We start from the raw sequence: 14,832 nt of genomic DNA, 5'->3' as shown, positions 1-14,832 counted from the left end.
TAGAGAAATTTTATAAATAAAATATTTTTAAAAAGCAGATGACTAATTTAGTGGTGGTAAATATGTACCAAATGGTATAGCAACTAATATGATAAAATGATTCCATTGCAAAGCTGCCTATTTAAAAGTGGTTTCAAAAGTTATGCCTTGGAAAGCAGTCCTTTTCACTTTTTTTTTTAAAAAAACTAGCATCTATCTGCTGATTGGACATTTTAAAACAATGACTTAAAACTTGTTAAATTTACATGTAACTTATTTACCTTGAGCAAATTTATTACACTTTTTAGTTAATTAAAAAATTGTTCTAGGGGCTGGAGCAGTGGCGCAAGCGATAAGGCGTGTGCCTTGCCAGTGCTAGCCTAGGATCGCCCATGCTTCGATCCCTTGGCATCCCATATGGTCTCCCAAGCCAGGAGCAATTTCTGAGCACATAGCCAGGAGTAACCTTGAGTGTCACCGGGTGTGCCCCCCCAAAATAACATCAAAAAATTGTTCACTTTACCAAAGAGCATTCAACTTAGCTAGAGACATATTTCTAAAAGTGATATACCAAAACCATGTGACAGATATAGATGTTTTAGTACTATCTTATACCCTTTAGACCAGGGGTCTTCAAACTTTTTAAAGTGGGGGCTGGATTACGGTCCCTTAGAGAGCTGGAGGGCCGGACTATATGAGCTACTAATTCCTACTCACACTGCACATATCTTATATAAATAAAATGAAAACCATTTATAAATAAACAGATCACGCACTAGTATTTCAATGGGAACTGTGGGCCTGCTTTTGGCTAATGAGATGGTCAATGTCCGGTTCCATATTTGTCACTGCCAGCCATAACAAGTGATGCGAGTGGGCATCAGTTAATCTTGATCTGGTTGGAGATTTCAGATGTTTCATTCCTGAAAAAGTCTGTTCACAGGCATAAGTGCTATCAAAGATGGTTACCATTTTGAGTGCATGGTTCCTGATATTTGTATATACACTGAGTGTATATGCTGGCAGGTATCTTGGCAACCAAACAGCGCTCACTGCTGGCGGGCCGGATCAGACTCCTCTGCGGGCTGCATGTGGCCCGCGGGCAGTAGTTTGAAGAACCCTTCTTTAGACCTTCAGAATTAATGTTTTCGGAATCAATAACTTAATCATGGGTGATAACAAAACCTAGAAGACTATCTCTGGGCTCAATGGGCATATGTTATAAAAACTTCAAGAACACCAGCAGGGGCCAGAGAGATAGCATGGAGGTAAGGTGTTTGCCTTTGCATGCAGCAGGTCAGTGGTTCAAATTCCGGCATCCTATGTGGTCCCCTGAGCCTGCCAGGAGCGACTTCTGAGAGTAGAGACCAGAGTAACCCCTGAGCGCTGCCGGGTGTGACCCAAAAAACTGAAAAATAAATAAATAAATAAATAAATAAATAAATAAATAAATAAATAAAAACAAAAAAGAACATGAGCAATTTCCACTGCATCTCACAATGCAGAAAGAAATGCCCATTTCTAGTTCAAAAATGCTGGGATTTCGTATAGGAACCCCCCCCCCCAAAGCTACTGAGCTAAATACATGATCATTTCACAGTGAAATGTTGTGGAGCAGGGTAACTTTATTCAAAAAAGAGCTAGGTACCAGAGTTATAGTATAGTGGGTAGGTCATTTACCTTACACATGGTTGATCTGAGTTTGATCCCAAGATTCTCATAAGATTTCCCAAGCACAGTCAGGAGCGACCCCTGAGCACAGAGCTGGGAGTACCCCTGGAGTACCATTGGGTGTGTTTCCAAAATAAAAAAAAGCAAGTTAGTCTTTAAAAACTGACCAAGCTTAGAATGTCAGATAAATAGTCTCTATTTACCTGTCAAAATCAATAATGTGCAATGTGACTTCAGTGTTTAGATAAAGTAATTATTTAAAAATGTTTAATCAAAATAATTAAAAATAATGTACAATGTGACTTCATTCATCTGGCTTTAGCAGTGTATGAGAAACAACTGATAAGTATTGTGATATTCACATAAATTTCTTTTCTTGGTGGAGATATTCCAAATCCCCTTCACATGTAACAGAGAGTAGTGTCAGGTTTATACCTTTTGATAAGAAAGGGGAAGGAGACCATCAAAGTCACACAGAGAAAAAACTAAAGAAAAACTGAGGGAAAACTCTAATCTTTTATTTGTCCAACTGAAAAATATCATTGATTTGACTCTTCTGTAATGAACTATTTTATTGATTTTTCTGAGTTATTCCTACATAAATATAACACCCAAATGGAATTTTTCTAAAGTATTGGCCTAGTTAATATAAGACCTTTTTTTTTTTCATGGTTGCCAAAAGACATATTTACCTGTTTAACTAGTGTCAAGGAGAAACATTTAGTGGAAGTTTAATTTTATATTCCCATAATGTTGTGCTTATGACATTAGCTGAGAAATCCTGGGAATTTCAAAGCTGTCTTCCACAGCTAAACTACTTCATGCTTTGCAATTGATTAAGAACAGCAGAGGCAAGCAGAGTTGTATATCAAATTAAAGTTGATAAAAGCACTTAATGCAGATTTGAATGCCTTCTTAAAAAAGATTTCAACTTCCTTAAATCGACATGACAACAAATTCTTAGAGCAGCATAAAAAGTATTAACTGAAATGTTACGGCTTTGGCTAAATTTCCATCTGCAGCTCATCAAATGACAAAATAGTAGAAAGGAATTAAATCCAAATCAGACTCATTACAGAGTCTGATATGCTGGCAGAATATAAACTTTCACTGTTTCACATCTGGAAATTTTAGCGAGTAATATTTAAATTCTCGTGCTCACATGGTCTGTGGGAATAAAAAGGGGAATGTAGAAACATAGGTATAAGATCTACAATCACTATATTTAACTTCAGAGAAATATAATTTCTACACACTTAAATACTCATGTGGGGGGCATATACTCTTCTTTAATTCACCATATTCTATGAGTTAGAAGACAGCTCAAAATAAAGATATTATGATTTTAAACAAATCCCTTGTAAAATTTCTGATAAGTACTGCAATTGAGAAGTAGATAAAAATGGCAGTCTGAAATTCTAACATCTGTTCATGTCCCATGATAAATTATTTACATTTCCTCTCTCCTTTAATCATCCTACTAGGAGGAACATTTCAAATTTTCTCACATGACTTTGCTGTTAACATGAAGATTCCAATTCAGTGTAAATATAACCAATCAAGTTCAAGTCAACAGGCTTTATTTACTACATTTTCCCAAATATGATTCTCTAGAGCATACACTGTTTGATATTCCACTAGATCTCTCTGATGCCTTGAGTCATGGGAAGTTTTACATTAATATTCTCAAATTCTAAATCTAGTAATAAAGGAAGGGATCTAAGTTTGATTCACCAGTGAGACTCTCAAAGTAATGTCTAGAAGACAGTGGATGTGCAATAAAATACTGAATAGTGTTTGGCTTGTTTTCCTGACACTACAGAATGATAAGGGTTTTTTTTTTTTCAGCAATAATTAAGAAAAGCTAACACTTAGAGAGTAAGTTTTTGAGTATAATTAGCATTGAAAAGAATTATCCAGGGGCCAGAGAGATAGCATGGAGGTAAGGCGTTTGCCTTGCATGCAGAAGGACAGTGGTTCGAAATCCCGGCATCCCATATGTCCCCCGAATATGTCCCCCAAGCCTGCCAGAAGGGATATCCACTAGCGCTGCCAGTGTGATCCAAAAACCAAAAAAAAAAAAAAAAAAAAAGAAAAGAAAAGAAAAGAAAGAAAGAAAAGAATTATCCAGCAATACTCAGGGCTTACTTCTGGCTCTCTGCTCAAAGATCATTCCTGGCAAGCTTAGGGGGACCATATCAAGTACTGGGGATTGAACCTAAGTTGACTGCATGAAAGGCAAGTTGCTCCAGCTCCCTGTGAAGATATTCTTATGGGAAAGGCTATTTCCTACAATTCCTTCGAGCTTGGAATACACTGCTAATTAGCTCAGAGTGAGCAATCTCTTACCCATAAAGTTATGGTAGAGCAATATGTTAATGATATGTAAGTGAACATGATCATTCAGGATGAAAGAAAAAAGTTAGGAAAAATCCTAGGTAAGCAATATACTATCTTTTCCCCAAATACCATTCACCTTCCCAGGAACAGTTGTCTGGGAGTATGCAAATAGTGTGTGATGATGTAAAGGCATCAAACTAGAACATCAGAAATATTCAAGTGTTTACAAGAGAGTATTAAAAACATGTTTGGGAACAAATAAATCTTAAAAACTTTCAGAAAATACATTTTTAGATAAACTTGCATTTGCATATTTTACGTGATAAGTGCTGAAGTAAGTGTATTGAAGAACCTTCTTCAAAGGTAAAAACTATGGCCGAAGATTGTTATTTGTTCATGTGAGTATGATCTGAAACTTCACAAAATATGTCCTATGCCATAGAAACTAAATTTTAGGAGAATTAAGTCTTATCATCCAAAACCAGGAACACTCAATAATGAAGAAAATTCAATTAAAATCAGAGCTTCTTCTTATCAACTGAGGTGATGTGTTTGAAGGTGTTAAAGAAATAACAAGACTCTGATGTGAAGTTTTCTGCAAAGAAATATAATGTACCAAATGGTAACATTTGCGTCATATTAAGAGACCTACACCACAGCTTCTTCCTGACCTCTGCCTTCTGCCTTGCCATTCCAGGCAAGGCTTATTTCCAGTTGCTACAATTGGGCCTACCCTAGATTGAGAAGCAAAGCACCACCCTTTCAGCTAGGTCCTAGCAGCCTCCACATACAACCTGTGCCATATTACCTGGACAATACAAAACTCCTAAAGCAACAGACATACTCAGTAAATGACATGTTCACAGTTATTTCCTATAATCCAGTGAAGACAGAAAGAGAAGAAAGCATTTACTAATCTAGTACCTCAGCATCTTCAAAGGAATATAACTACAGAGATTTATCCTCAGCACAGCAAGGACAGTAGAAAATCAATGGGAAAAACACTGAACTCAAAGAGTGAGGCATAAACAACACCATTCTCTCATTAAATTCTTAGACAATGACTTTAGTGATAACATAATAAGGATATAAAAGTTGAAATCGGGGGGGGGGGCAGAGAGATAGCATGGAGGTAAGCATTTGCCTTGCATGCAGAAGGACAGTGTTTCGAATCCCAGCATCCCATATGGTCCGCCGAGCCTGCCAGGAGATATTTTTGAATGTAGAGCCAGGAGTAACCCCTGAGCGCTGCCGGGTGTGACCCAAAAACAAACAAAACAAAAAGTTGAAATTAAAAAAACAAAAACAAAAAACAATAACAAAAAACTTGGAACCAGCGAGATAGCACAGCGGTAGGGCATTTGCCTTGTAAGAAGCCAATCCCGGCATCCCATAGGGTCCCCCATGCCTGACAGGAGCGATTTCTGAATGCAGAGCCAGAAGTAACCCCTGAGCACTACCAGGTATGACCCCAAAACAAACAAACAAAAAACTCTCTACAATCAGAAATATATGTGTATATACACACATGTGTATATATAAACACATACCATTCTATTAATTTCTGTCATGTACATATATATAAATAAACTCAACACAAGTTCTGAACAGCTTACTAACAGCAACTAAGCAAAAGATCAAGTTGTTCCAATACAAAAAGGAGACAACTTTTAGGAAACAACAGAAAATAAAAAATAATCTGAAAAGAATAGCAAACCAGAGAACTATGTAGTAAGTTCAATAGAAACAATAAAAGAAGCATCAAAGTCCCTGAAGAATAGAAAGGTAAATTTTATGAAAAAAAGAAATAGTTAAGAGTCATCTATATGAATTTCCTACAGTAAAGAATACACAGGCCAAAAGGACCCAAAGGGTCCCAGTCAAAATAGACTCAACTAGAAAACCTCCAAGTGGCACTGTACTAAAAATTACAAGAGCCACAGATATAGTGCATCAAGATCAAAAAAAAAAAAAAAAAAAAAAAAAAGAACTTACTAAGGAAAAATCATATGATTTATGGCAGATCTATCAAATGAGTCTCTTTGAGCCAGAAGAAAATGGAGGAATATAGTACAAAAAGTCAACAAAATTAACACCTTGCCAAGAGTACTCTATCCAGCTAGATTATCATTCAGATTTGAAAGGATGTGATATAGAACTTCATGGACTAGCAAGTTTAGGGAATTCATGTAAGTTTAGGGAATTCATAGCCCTGAGACCACTTTTGCAATAAGCATTAAAAGACCTTTTTATAGGACAGGACAAACTTCCAAACATGTGGCACTGACTTTGACACTTGAGGTGCATTTGATTTTCCTATACTAGATTAAGATATATATGTTTACTCCTAGTTTGGAAAGAATTTTATTCAATTTAAATAATGAATTAATGTCACATTTCTATTGACTGTTCTATGTCTTAACAGGTTTTTTTAATACCCAGAGATAATATATTGCAAATTTTTATTTATTAATGCAGAAAATGAATAAGTATCTGATATAAAACAAATATTCCCTTTCTTGTTAGGGATCATGGTTGTTTCTTTTGACTACTACAGACCTTACTACTTTTTAATTTTGGGGGGGCCAGACTCAGTGGTGCTTAGAACTTACTTTCTAACAAAACACTTAAAAACACTTATACTTACATAGATTAAAATCATATAGCAATCATCACAAATTGGCTCTTATTGATTTCTTTTCTGATAATTACATTTGCCATTATTTAAATTTAATTGAAGAATGTAATGTGAAATAAATTTGTTATATTCCTTTTAAGGGTACAACCTGGGGGATAGGAGGGAACCTGGGGACACTGGTGGGACATTGGGGACATTGGTGGTTGAACTGGTGTTAAACATTGTATGCTTGTAACAATTATGTAATTAACTATTTTATAAATCATAAGGTCTTAATAAACATTTTTAACTAAAAATAAAGTGGTTAAAAATGAAGCTTACATATAGAACTGTTAATCTACAGAATTGCCCTAACACCTGAGAATATTATATTTCATTAGTCAAATTCACAGCTAACTCCAGATCTGAATATTTCATAAGGCTTAAAAATATAGAAGTTACTATTTAGATGATCAGGACATACATTAATCATACAATTTCTTGAATTGCACCCCAACGAACAGTTCTAAGTATTAAAACATTTGAAACAGAGGTCCAGTAAACAAAGAAAACATTTGAATGTTTTATCAGTCAAAATATCTACTTTTTTTTACTTTTTCGGGGGTGTTTGGTGCCACACCCAGAGGCACTCAGGGGTTACTCCTGGCTCTGCACTCAGAAATCGCTCCTGGTAGGTTTGGGGGACCAAATGGGATGACGGGGATTGAACCTGGGTCTGTCCCAGGTTGAATGTGTGCAAGGCAAACTATACCACTATGCCAGCCCCAGTCAAAATATCTAAATACTGGCAACTTTCTCAAATACATTACATTGTTCGCAAAATATCAATGTTGTTTGTTTTTTTTTTTTGACTACTACAGACCTTACTACTTTTTAATTTTGTTTTTGGGCCATACTCAGTGGTGCTTAGGCCTTACTTTCTTGCCTTTGCACTCAGGGATCATGTAAATGTAGGTAAAGAAGTTGAAATCAATTAATTAGGAGTTTCTCGACTTTTAGCAACCTTATGGTAGTGAAGGCTAATACTATTAGGTAAAACAAAATTCCTGAATTGTAGATAGATTTCCTTTATTTTTAGAAATAATTAAGAGTATTCTACTATTTCCAAAACAGAAATGCAACATAGCAAAGAAACCTAGATAAGATAAACAAATGATCATACTAAGAGAAGAAAGAATCATTTAAAATATTTTTATTTATCAGAACAATTTAAGTCATGTATTTACATATACATGTAAAGATTGGGGGCCAGAGAGGTATTGCAATGGGTAAGGCACTTGCCTTGCATACAGCCAAGCCGGGTTTGATTCCCAGGCATCCCATGTAGTCCCCTGAGTCCACCAGGAGTGACCCCTGAGTATGGAGCTAGGAATAACCCCTAATCATCATGATATGCCCCCAAAAACAAATTCAAAGCCAAAACAACAGAAATGGAACAAAATAAACATTAAGTACTCCTAGGAAAAACTCAGCTTTTCATTATAGTCTTGAGTGTATGTGTGAGAGAGATAAAAAAGACAAAAGAAAAAAAGGAAAGGAAGGAAGGAAAGAGAGAAAGGGATGAAAAAAGAGAAATGAGGGAAGGAGGCAGGAGAAAGAAAAGAGAGGCAAGGAAGGAGGAAGATAGACTTGAGGGAGGGAGAAGGGAAAAGCAGGTCAGGCAACTGACAGTGGCATCAGTCACTAAAAGAAGACCTATAAAGTAGTAACTTCCCTAAAGATTTCTTGGTCCCTTGTCGTTCTACATGATTTAAAAATAAAATTGTTGTTGTATTGGGGGAGGGGTTATGGCACATGGTTCCTGACTGAGTAAATCACTTTCTCAAAAAAAAAAAAAAAGTCACAGGGCCAGAGAGATAGCATGGAGGTAAGGCATTTGCCTTGCATGCAGAAGGACAGTGGTTTGAATCCCAGCATCCCATATGGTCCCCCAAGCTGACAGGAGTGATTTCTGAGCATGGAGCCAGGAGTAACCCCTGAGCGCTGCCGGGTGTGACCCAAAAACCAAAAAAAAAAAAAAGTCACTTTTTTTATCTGTAAAATGTGAAGACTATACAAGAGAAGAAAATTGAGTGATCACATGGTTCCTTTGCCCAAACCATTCCCAGTTTAAACCTCCTGTCCCAGTATAATATTAATTTGCACTCTGGATGCCCTTTCTATAAAGCCTCAAACATACCAACTTGACAAAGTACACCTCTTTAACCAATGTAGCAGTTATAGTTCTAGGATTTTCATAAGAAATACTTACCTGTAACTGCTCTCCTTCATAAACTCAGGACAGATCATTTCTAGTTGGAGAGAGTTGATGTTGATATGGGATCTTGGTGTTCATTAGGGCTTTTAAACTATGTTGGCAGAAGTGGTCAAGATCTGAGAAAGGTGGAGTGTTACTAATAACTTAATGAACCACAGGGATAGCCGAGTAACTCTTCCCACTGACTAGAACAGTCATACTGGGTGCATCCCACTGTTACAGAAAAGAGGTAAGTGTGCTGGATCAATACAACTTGTAGCTTATCTACTGTCTTCTCTAAACCAAGAGATTAAACTAATATTACAAAAATTAAACTAATATTATCTTGATTTTTTTCTTGTATTTCTCTGAGAATTTTTAAGGTAAAATGAGAGTATAAATAGTGATTAGCAAATAAGTCTCTGCAGAGAACTGAAAGTATTGTCAATCCTCATTTGTTTCTCTTTAGTCTCAGAGCAAGCTTCATACTAACCATCATTCTTGTCTTGGACAGAAATTTTGCCATTGTTGTCACAATTTACTCACTACAACATATCGGGAAAAAATGCTGCATCTGATGCTTCTAATTGCTACACCTCTCCCCATAGTAACAGTAGATTTTACAATACACAACAGCTCTTTCCTACTACAAAGGGCTTGTTCAGAGCCCAAAAACCATTGATTTGTTACAGGAATTCTCTTTAATTAAAAGAGTTAATGGGTACCAAAAATTTTCCTTTATGCAAAAGCAATTTTTTTTCCAACTACTGTAGGAAGGATGCAAACTGTTCTCGAAAGATAAGCTAAATGGATTCTGAACATACCCCTATCCTTTGGAATCTAAGTTTGCTGAACACCATAGGGTGGTTTCAAACTAAGGAAAGCCAGTTAGAACTTTCAGGTTGGTGTGAGAACCTATAGGTCAGCTCCACACATCAGTACAAAACAAGTGTTCCTTTTCTGTCTTACTCGGGCTATCATTTTTAAAAGTTCTTCTAAAGAAAATTTGCAAAGGCAACCAGAAAACCCCTAGGTCATTTTCCAGACTGCTAGGAGATTTAGTTCTTTGGAAAGGTAGAAAGCAAAGATGGTAGTTGAGGTAGAAATGGGAGATTAAGGGGTAAATAACAGTAAACTGAGAAAAAAAATGGTACAGAGCAGTAGTAAATTTTGTTCTATATGCAACTTTCTTTTCAAGTAGAGTCAATACTAGTTACTCATGCAACAATCCATGGAGGATGTCAATGCTGTAGGAGAAAATGGTCTAACATCTAATTTTAGAGTGATTTAGAAGCAAGGAGAGCATATTAGAGATTAAATTAAAACTGATTAGAGATTAAATTAATATTACTTATACATTGGTTGATCATTTATAATGTGTTAAGTACTTACATCTAATATCGTATTTGCTTCTTTGAGGCAAGAATTAATCTTGTCTCCATTTTCCAGCTGAGAAAATGGAGGCAGAAAGTAATTAGTCAATAGTTTGAGGCTAAAAATAGCAAAGAAGCAAGAGATATGAACCAAGAGTATCTGGCCCTACTACTGTGTGTGTTCTGGGTGAGGACATACATGGCAGATGAGAAACTGTATAATTGGTACAGGTATGAACTGGAGAACAAGTTTGTAAAATGCAGAAGAAGAAAACAGATTAAACATGGCTGAAACAGGGGCTGGAGAGATAGCATGGAGGTAGGGTGCATGCCTTGCATGCAGAAGGATGGTGGTTCGAATCCTGGCATCCCATATGGTCCCCCAAGCCTGCCAGGAGTGGCCCCTGAGAGCTGCCGGGTGTGACCCAAAATCAAAAAAATACAAAAACAAAAACAAACAAACAAAAATATATATATGACTGAAGTAGAAAAACAATGAAGAAATGGATGATCAAGGAATCTAAGGATGGTTCTGAGTTGGCATCACTGACCATCAGGGACAGAAGGAGTTGGATCCTTGTCTTTGAAATGCTGAGAAACTTCTCCCAGCTGGAAGACATTAGCAGATCACTGGAATTTTCCAGGTTAAATGAGAAGTGCCATGAATAGCAGGGGAATCACTGCAGGTTGGGAAAAGTTTGGATGAGATAGGGAAGGAGCATGAGGACAGGTGTCCAAGGGGGAGAAGGCTATGTATAGCATTTTATTTCCACACATCAAGGTCATCTAAAATTTCCAGCTCCATTCAAATGAAAGGGCAACGTGGACATGCTAGTAAAAAGGAATGTCAAGATAAAAACAGTGAGCAAAAGCATATTAGTCAATGATAGATTAAGCTGATTTACTAATTCTTCAATATATATATATATACATACATATGTATATATACATAAACAAAACTTCTCTTCACAATGTGTTATTGGAAAAACAAACAAATAGAAAGCTTAACCTGGAAATGTTAATGGAATAATCCTTCCTCTTACTACATACCATCTTGCAAAACAACCAGTCATGGTTATAGAGGTATTTCTTTTTTATTGCCTTTTAATTGTTTCATTTTTATAAGCAAGCACCACTACATTATTAGGAGCCTGCTCCCCTATTTGGACATATGGGCGGGCATCCTGGCCTCTCAACCCTGGGATAATTAGCTGCCTGCCCCATGGCACAGATTTTTAGACAGGTTGCGCCAAGTAGCTGGAGGGCCCTGAGGCTTCTGTTTTCTACTCTGTCTTCTACACAAATCCCTTTCTCTCTGCAACAGAAAACATAGAAAACTCAGCTGTGCTAAGGTTCTAAGCAGGTTAATGTTACAAGAAGCTTAAAGAAGCTTAAAGAAACATAAAGTATACTTCCTCTTCCTCATTTAAGAAAGGATTGAAAAATATTCTGATCTCCAAATGAATGCTAAAGAGTCACCAAGTTCACATGACTGCAATAAAGAAATTAAGGAAGAGGGCAGATTCTAGGCCTTATTGGCCTTTGTAGTTCTCATGATCTGGGAGATAGTAGATGTTAAATAAATAGTTGCTTGCTAAAAAATAAAAAAATTTCAAAATTGTGTTCCACATACTCAAAAGAAGAGAAAAGTAGAAAAAAAACCTATTATTTTGAATTCCATTTCTCAATGTATGTGAGGACTAGGGAAAGGAGTAGGGAGAATTTAGGAAGGGTTGGAAAGAACAATTATTTTGTTTAGTCATTTGAAGAGACAGGGAAAGTGAGGATTTACAAGATAGCCTCCCTCACCAGTCCTCAATATTGTCACAATATAATTTTCTATCTAATGAGGCAATGACAAGAATTAATGGGAAAGAAATCAACTGGACTTAAAATACTCAATATTATTATTTCAATCCCCATTATTGATATCAAACTCACAGTCTTTATAGAAACTAGAAAACTGTTCCAGAATGATCCCAATATATCCCATTCTTTTCATTGATCAAGTGTGGGGAGACAAAGGAAGATTCACTCTTAATTGTGGAGTGTACCCAAAGAATGGATCAAAGGGAAGTGATTTATGACTATAACAAATAAAGGAGTGCATTTTGGGTGTGTATGGCTCTTCGATGGCTTCCCACTTGTAGAAAAACAACTTCAACAAGCCCCATAGTGTATACAGTGGAGCAAAATGACCCAGAAAAATTGATTGCTATGGGTATCATATGGAGATGCAGATCACTGAACACTTTACTTGGTTCTGATTCTAGGCAATTAATTATGTCACAGGTTCTCCTGCCCAGGTTTTGTTTACATAAGAACAATCTTGCCACCCGTATTTGTGTAGGAGATAATTAATCACCAATTCTGTGGGCACAGATGAGTTAATTAGTAGATATGAAAAAAATAGCCATTTTTTCCTTGGAAATTATTTTCCAATTTTCAAACAATTAAGGATAGATAATACCTGCATATTTTTTTATCCAAGGCAAGTACAAAGGCTGCTGAAATAGAGAAGACTTTGTTTCTAAACTGTTCAGAAAATACAAGGCATCATAGATTACCTGAAGGCCTCATTTTAATTAGATCCTAGACCCACGATGCCTTGGAGGTTGTCTTTTTGAAATATCTTATTGCTGAAATCTGCAAGTAGGTCAAATATGGAACTTCGGAAGTCCTACTAATCTGATGTCCTAATAAATGATTAGGGTCAGAAGCTCGCTTGTTTACATTTCAGAAAGGCATTTTTAAACATTCCAACATTAAAAAGCATCCTGAACACATCTATACACACAAGGGAGGGGTCACATAAATCTAGAAGTGCCTCTATCTACAAAAGAAGATTAGGCTTTGGACTACTAAGTACTTTTCCCCCTTTAAACAATACCCTAATAAAACAATTATAAAGTACTGTGAATTCTGGCCACACCCCTTTGATTAAACCGCACTTCACAAAACATTTAGATGAAGCTTGAGCGAATTAAATAAACACCAAGGCAGGAAATGCACCTCAGAATGCCCCATCCTAGCTCTGCCAGTCCGAAGGGCCATCATCCCACTTGAAAATTTAATCCAGCAAAATCGACAATAATTCCACTGCAGCCTTTGCACTTAAGGAAAGCTCCTTGAGTCTTTGGCATTTTGATTCTCAAGGCAGATGGAAGCAAAAACAAACAAACAAAAACTTCTTTGGCTCACTAGCATATGCGTCCCGAGGACATTTCATTTCTTGACTCTTATGCAACAACATATAGCAAACAAACAAACAAAGGTTATTTTTCTGCTACTCACTATTACTCCAGGATTTCAGCAAATACTTGATACTGATCTCAAAGAAGCCGGAATCCTGCTGGCTGGCCATGTTGGCGGCATACAAAGAGGCTCCCCGAGAGGCTGGAGCGGCTGGAGGAGCAGGTACCCGGGGTGGAGAGGTGCCTGTCACAGGTTAATGATGTAAGCGGGGTCAGGAACAGAGGAGAGAGCGGCAGACTCCCTTCACCTCTACCTCCGCCGCTGACTGGGAATCCTCATTTAAAGGACACGGAGGAGAGGGAGCGATGCTGGGGTTGTTCGTCCTCCTCCAGGTCCAGGACTGGCTTCTTATTTGCTGGGTGCTGATCTCCCTGCAACCTTCAGTGGCGGCTGCCACCACTGCTTTCATTTCGGAGCTGCCATAACCAGATACGCCGACAGCCGGCCGCCCACATGGTCTACTCCAGCCAGGTACAGAACCCAGGAAGTCCCCACCTGAATTGTGATGTGATGTGATGTGATGTGTGTGTGTGTGTGTGTGTGTGTGTGTGTGTGTGTGTGTGTGTGTGTGTGTGTGTTTTACCCCCCTGGGCCGGCCTCTCGGACGCGCTGCAGACAGCTTCCCAGACCACACGGCTCTCCCCAGGCTGCAGCAAGGCTGAGGGCTGAGGGATGGGCTGGGAGCACCGCCTCCTGCCCCTGCTCACAGTCTCAACCTGAGCCACCACTCAGCCCCTGTCTCAGACGGAGGAGGAATTTCCGAGCTTCTGTGGATTTTCTCTCGTCGGTTGGAAAAGCTTCCAGTGAGCAGCTGCCCGTGCATGCACTGGCTTCTGCTTCCCCCTCTGTCTATTCCTGAAATATACACAACTGCATCGCGCTGCAGTGAGCAAAGCTGCACCCCAGGACCTGGTTGCAGTGACGTTTGGGAAAAAAAAAAAAAAGCCCCATCCATCAGCCTCATTGCGGTACGAAAGCTCCATAACAAGCCATTTGCCATTAATTCCCCCTTTCCTATCTCTGGCACAGAGGAATCCGCATTTTGGTTTTCTCCCTCTCAGAAATGCTGGCAAGCGAAGAGTCACTCTAACCATAATGTATGTCCTTCAGAGTGTTAACACAAACTACTTGGTGGGCTTGTTTACAGAATGTCAGACTTTACAATTGATGAGTTCCCTGAGCTTTTCATTTCAAAGACTCACTGGGCCCACTAGTGCTTATTTGAATTATATTAAAATGATCAGAAGCAAAAGCTTTCAATAGCTCACTGTACAATAGTCTTTCACCACATGAAATACTAACCAGGTGTCCTGATTTGGGTTAGCCTTCTTTCACCTTTT

The 14,832-nt window shown here is 37.9% G+C and overlaps 1 protein-coding gene across 1 annotated transcript in view; it reads right to left on the bottom strand.

Moving 5' to 3' along the window:
• FRY (FRY microtubule binding protein) overlaps window positions 1-13,996 on the bottom strand; it is a 344,446-nt gene extending 330,450 nt beyond the window's left edge. The window contains 1 exon segment of the mRNA XM_049778737.1: window positions 13,532-13,996. Within this exon segment, the coding sequence (XP_049634694.1) occupies window positions 13,532-13,601 (70 nt within the window). The 5' untranslated portion in view covers window positions 13,602-13,996.
• Between the last annotated feature and the right edge of the window lie 836 nt (window positions 13,997-14,832).

The sequence above is a fragment of the Suncus etruscus genome, chromosome 8 (assembly GCF_024139225.1).
Source record: "Suncus etruscus isolate mSunEtr1 chromosome 8, mSunEtr1.pri.cur, whole genome shotgun sequence".
Lineage (NCBI taxonomy): Eukaryota > Metazoa > Chordata > Mammalia > Eulipotyphla > Soricidae > Suncus > Suncus etruscus.
Note: the sequence above shows the minus strand (reverse complement) of the source record. Positions and strands in the feature narration are given on the sequence as shown.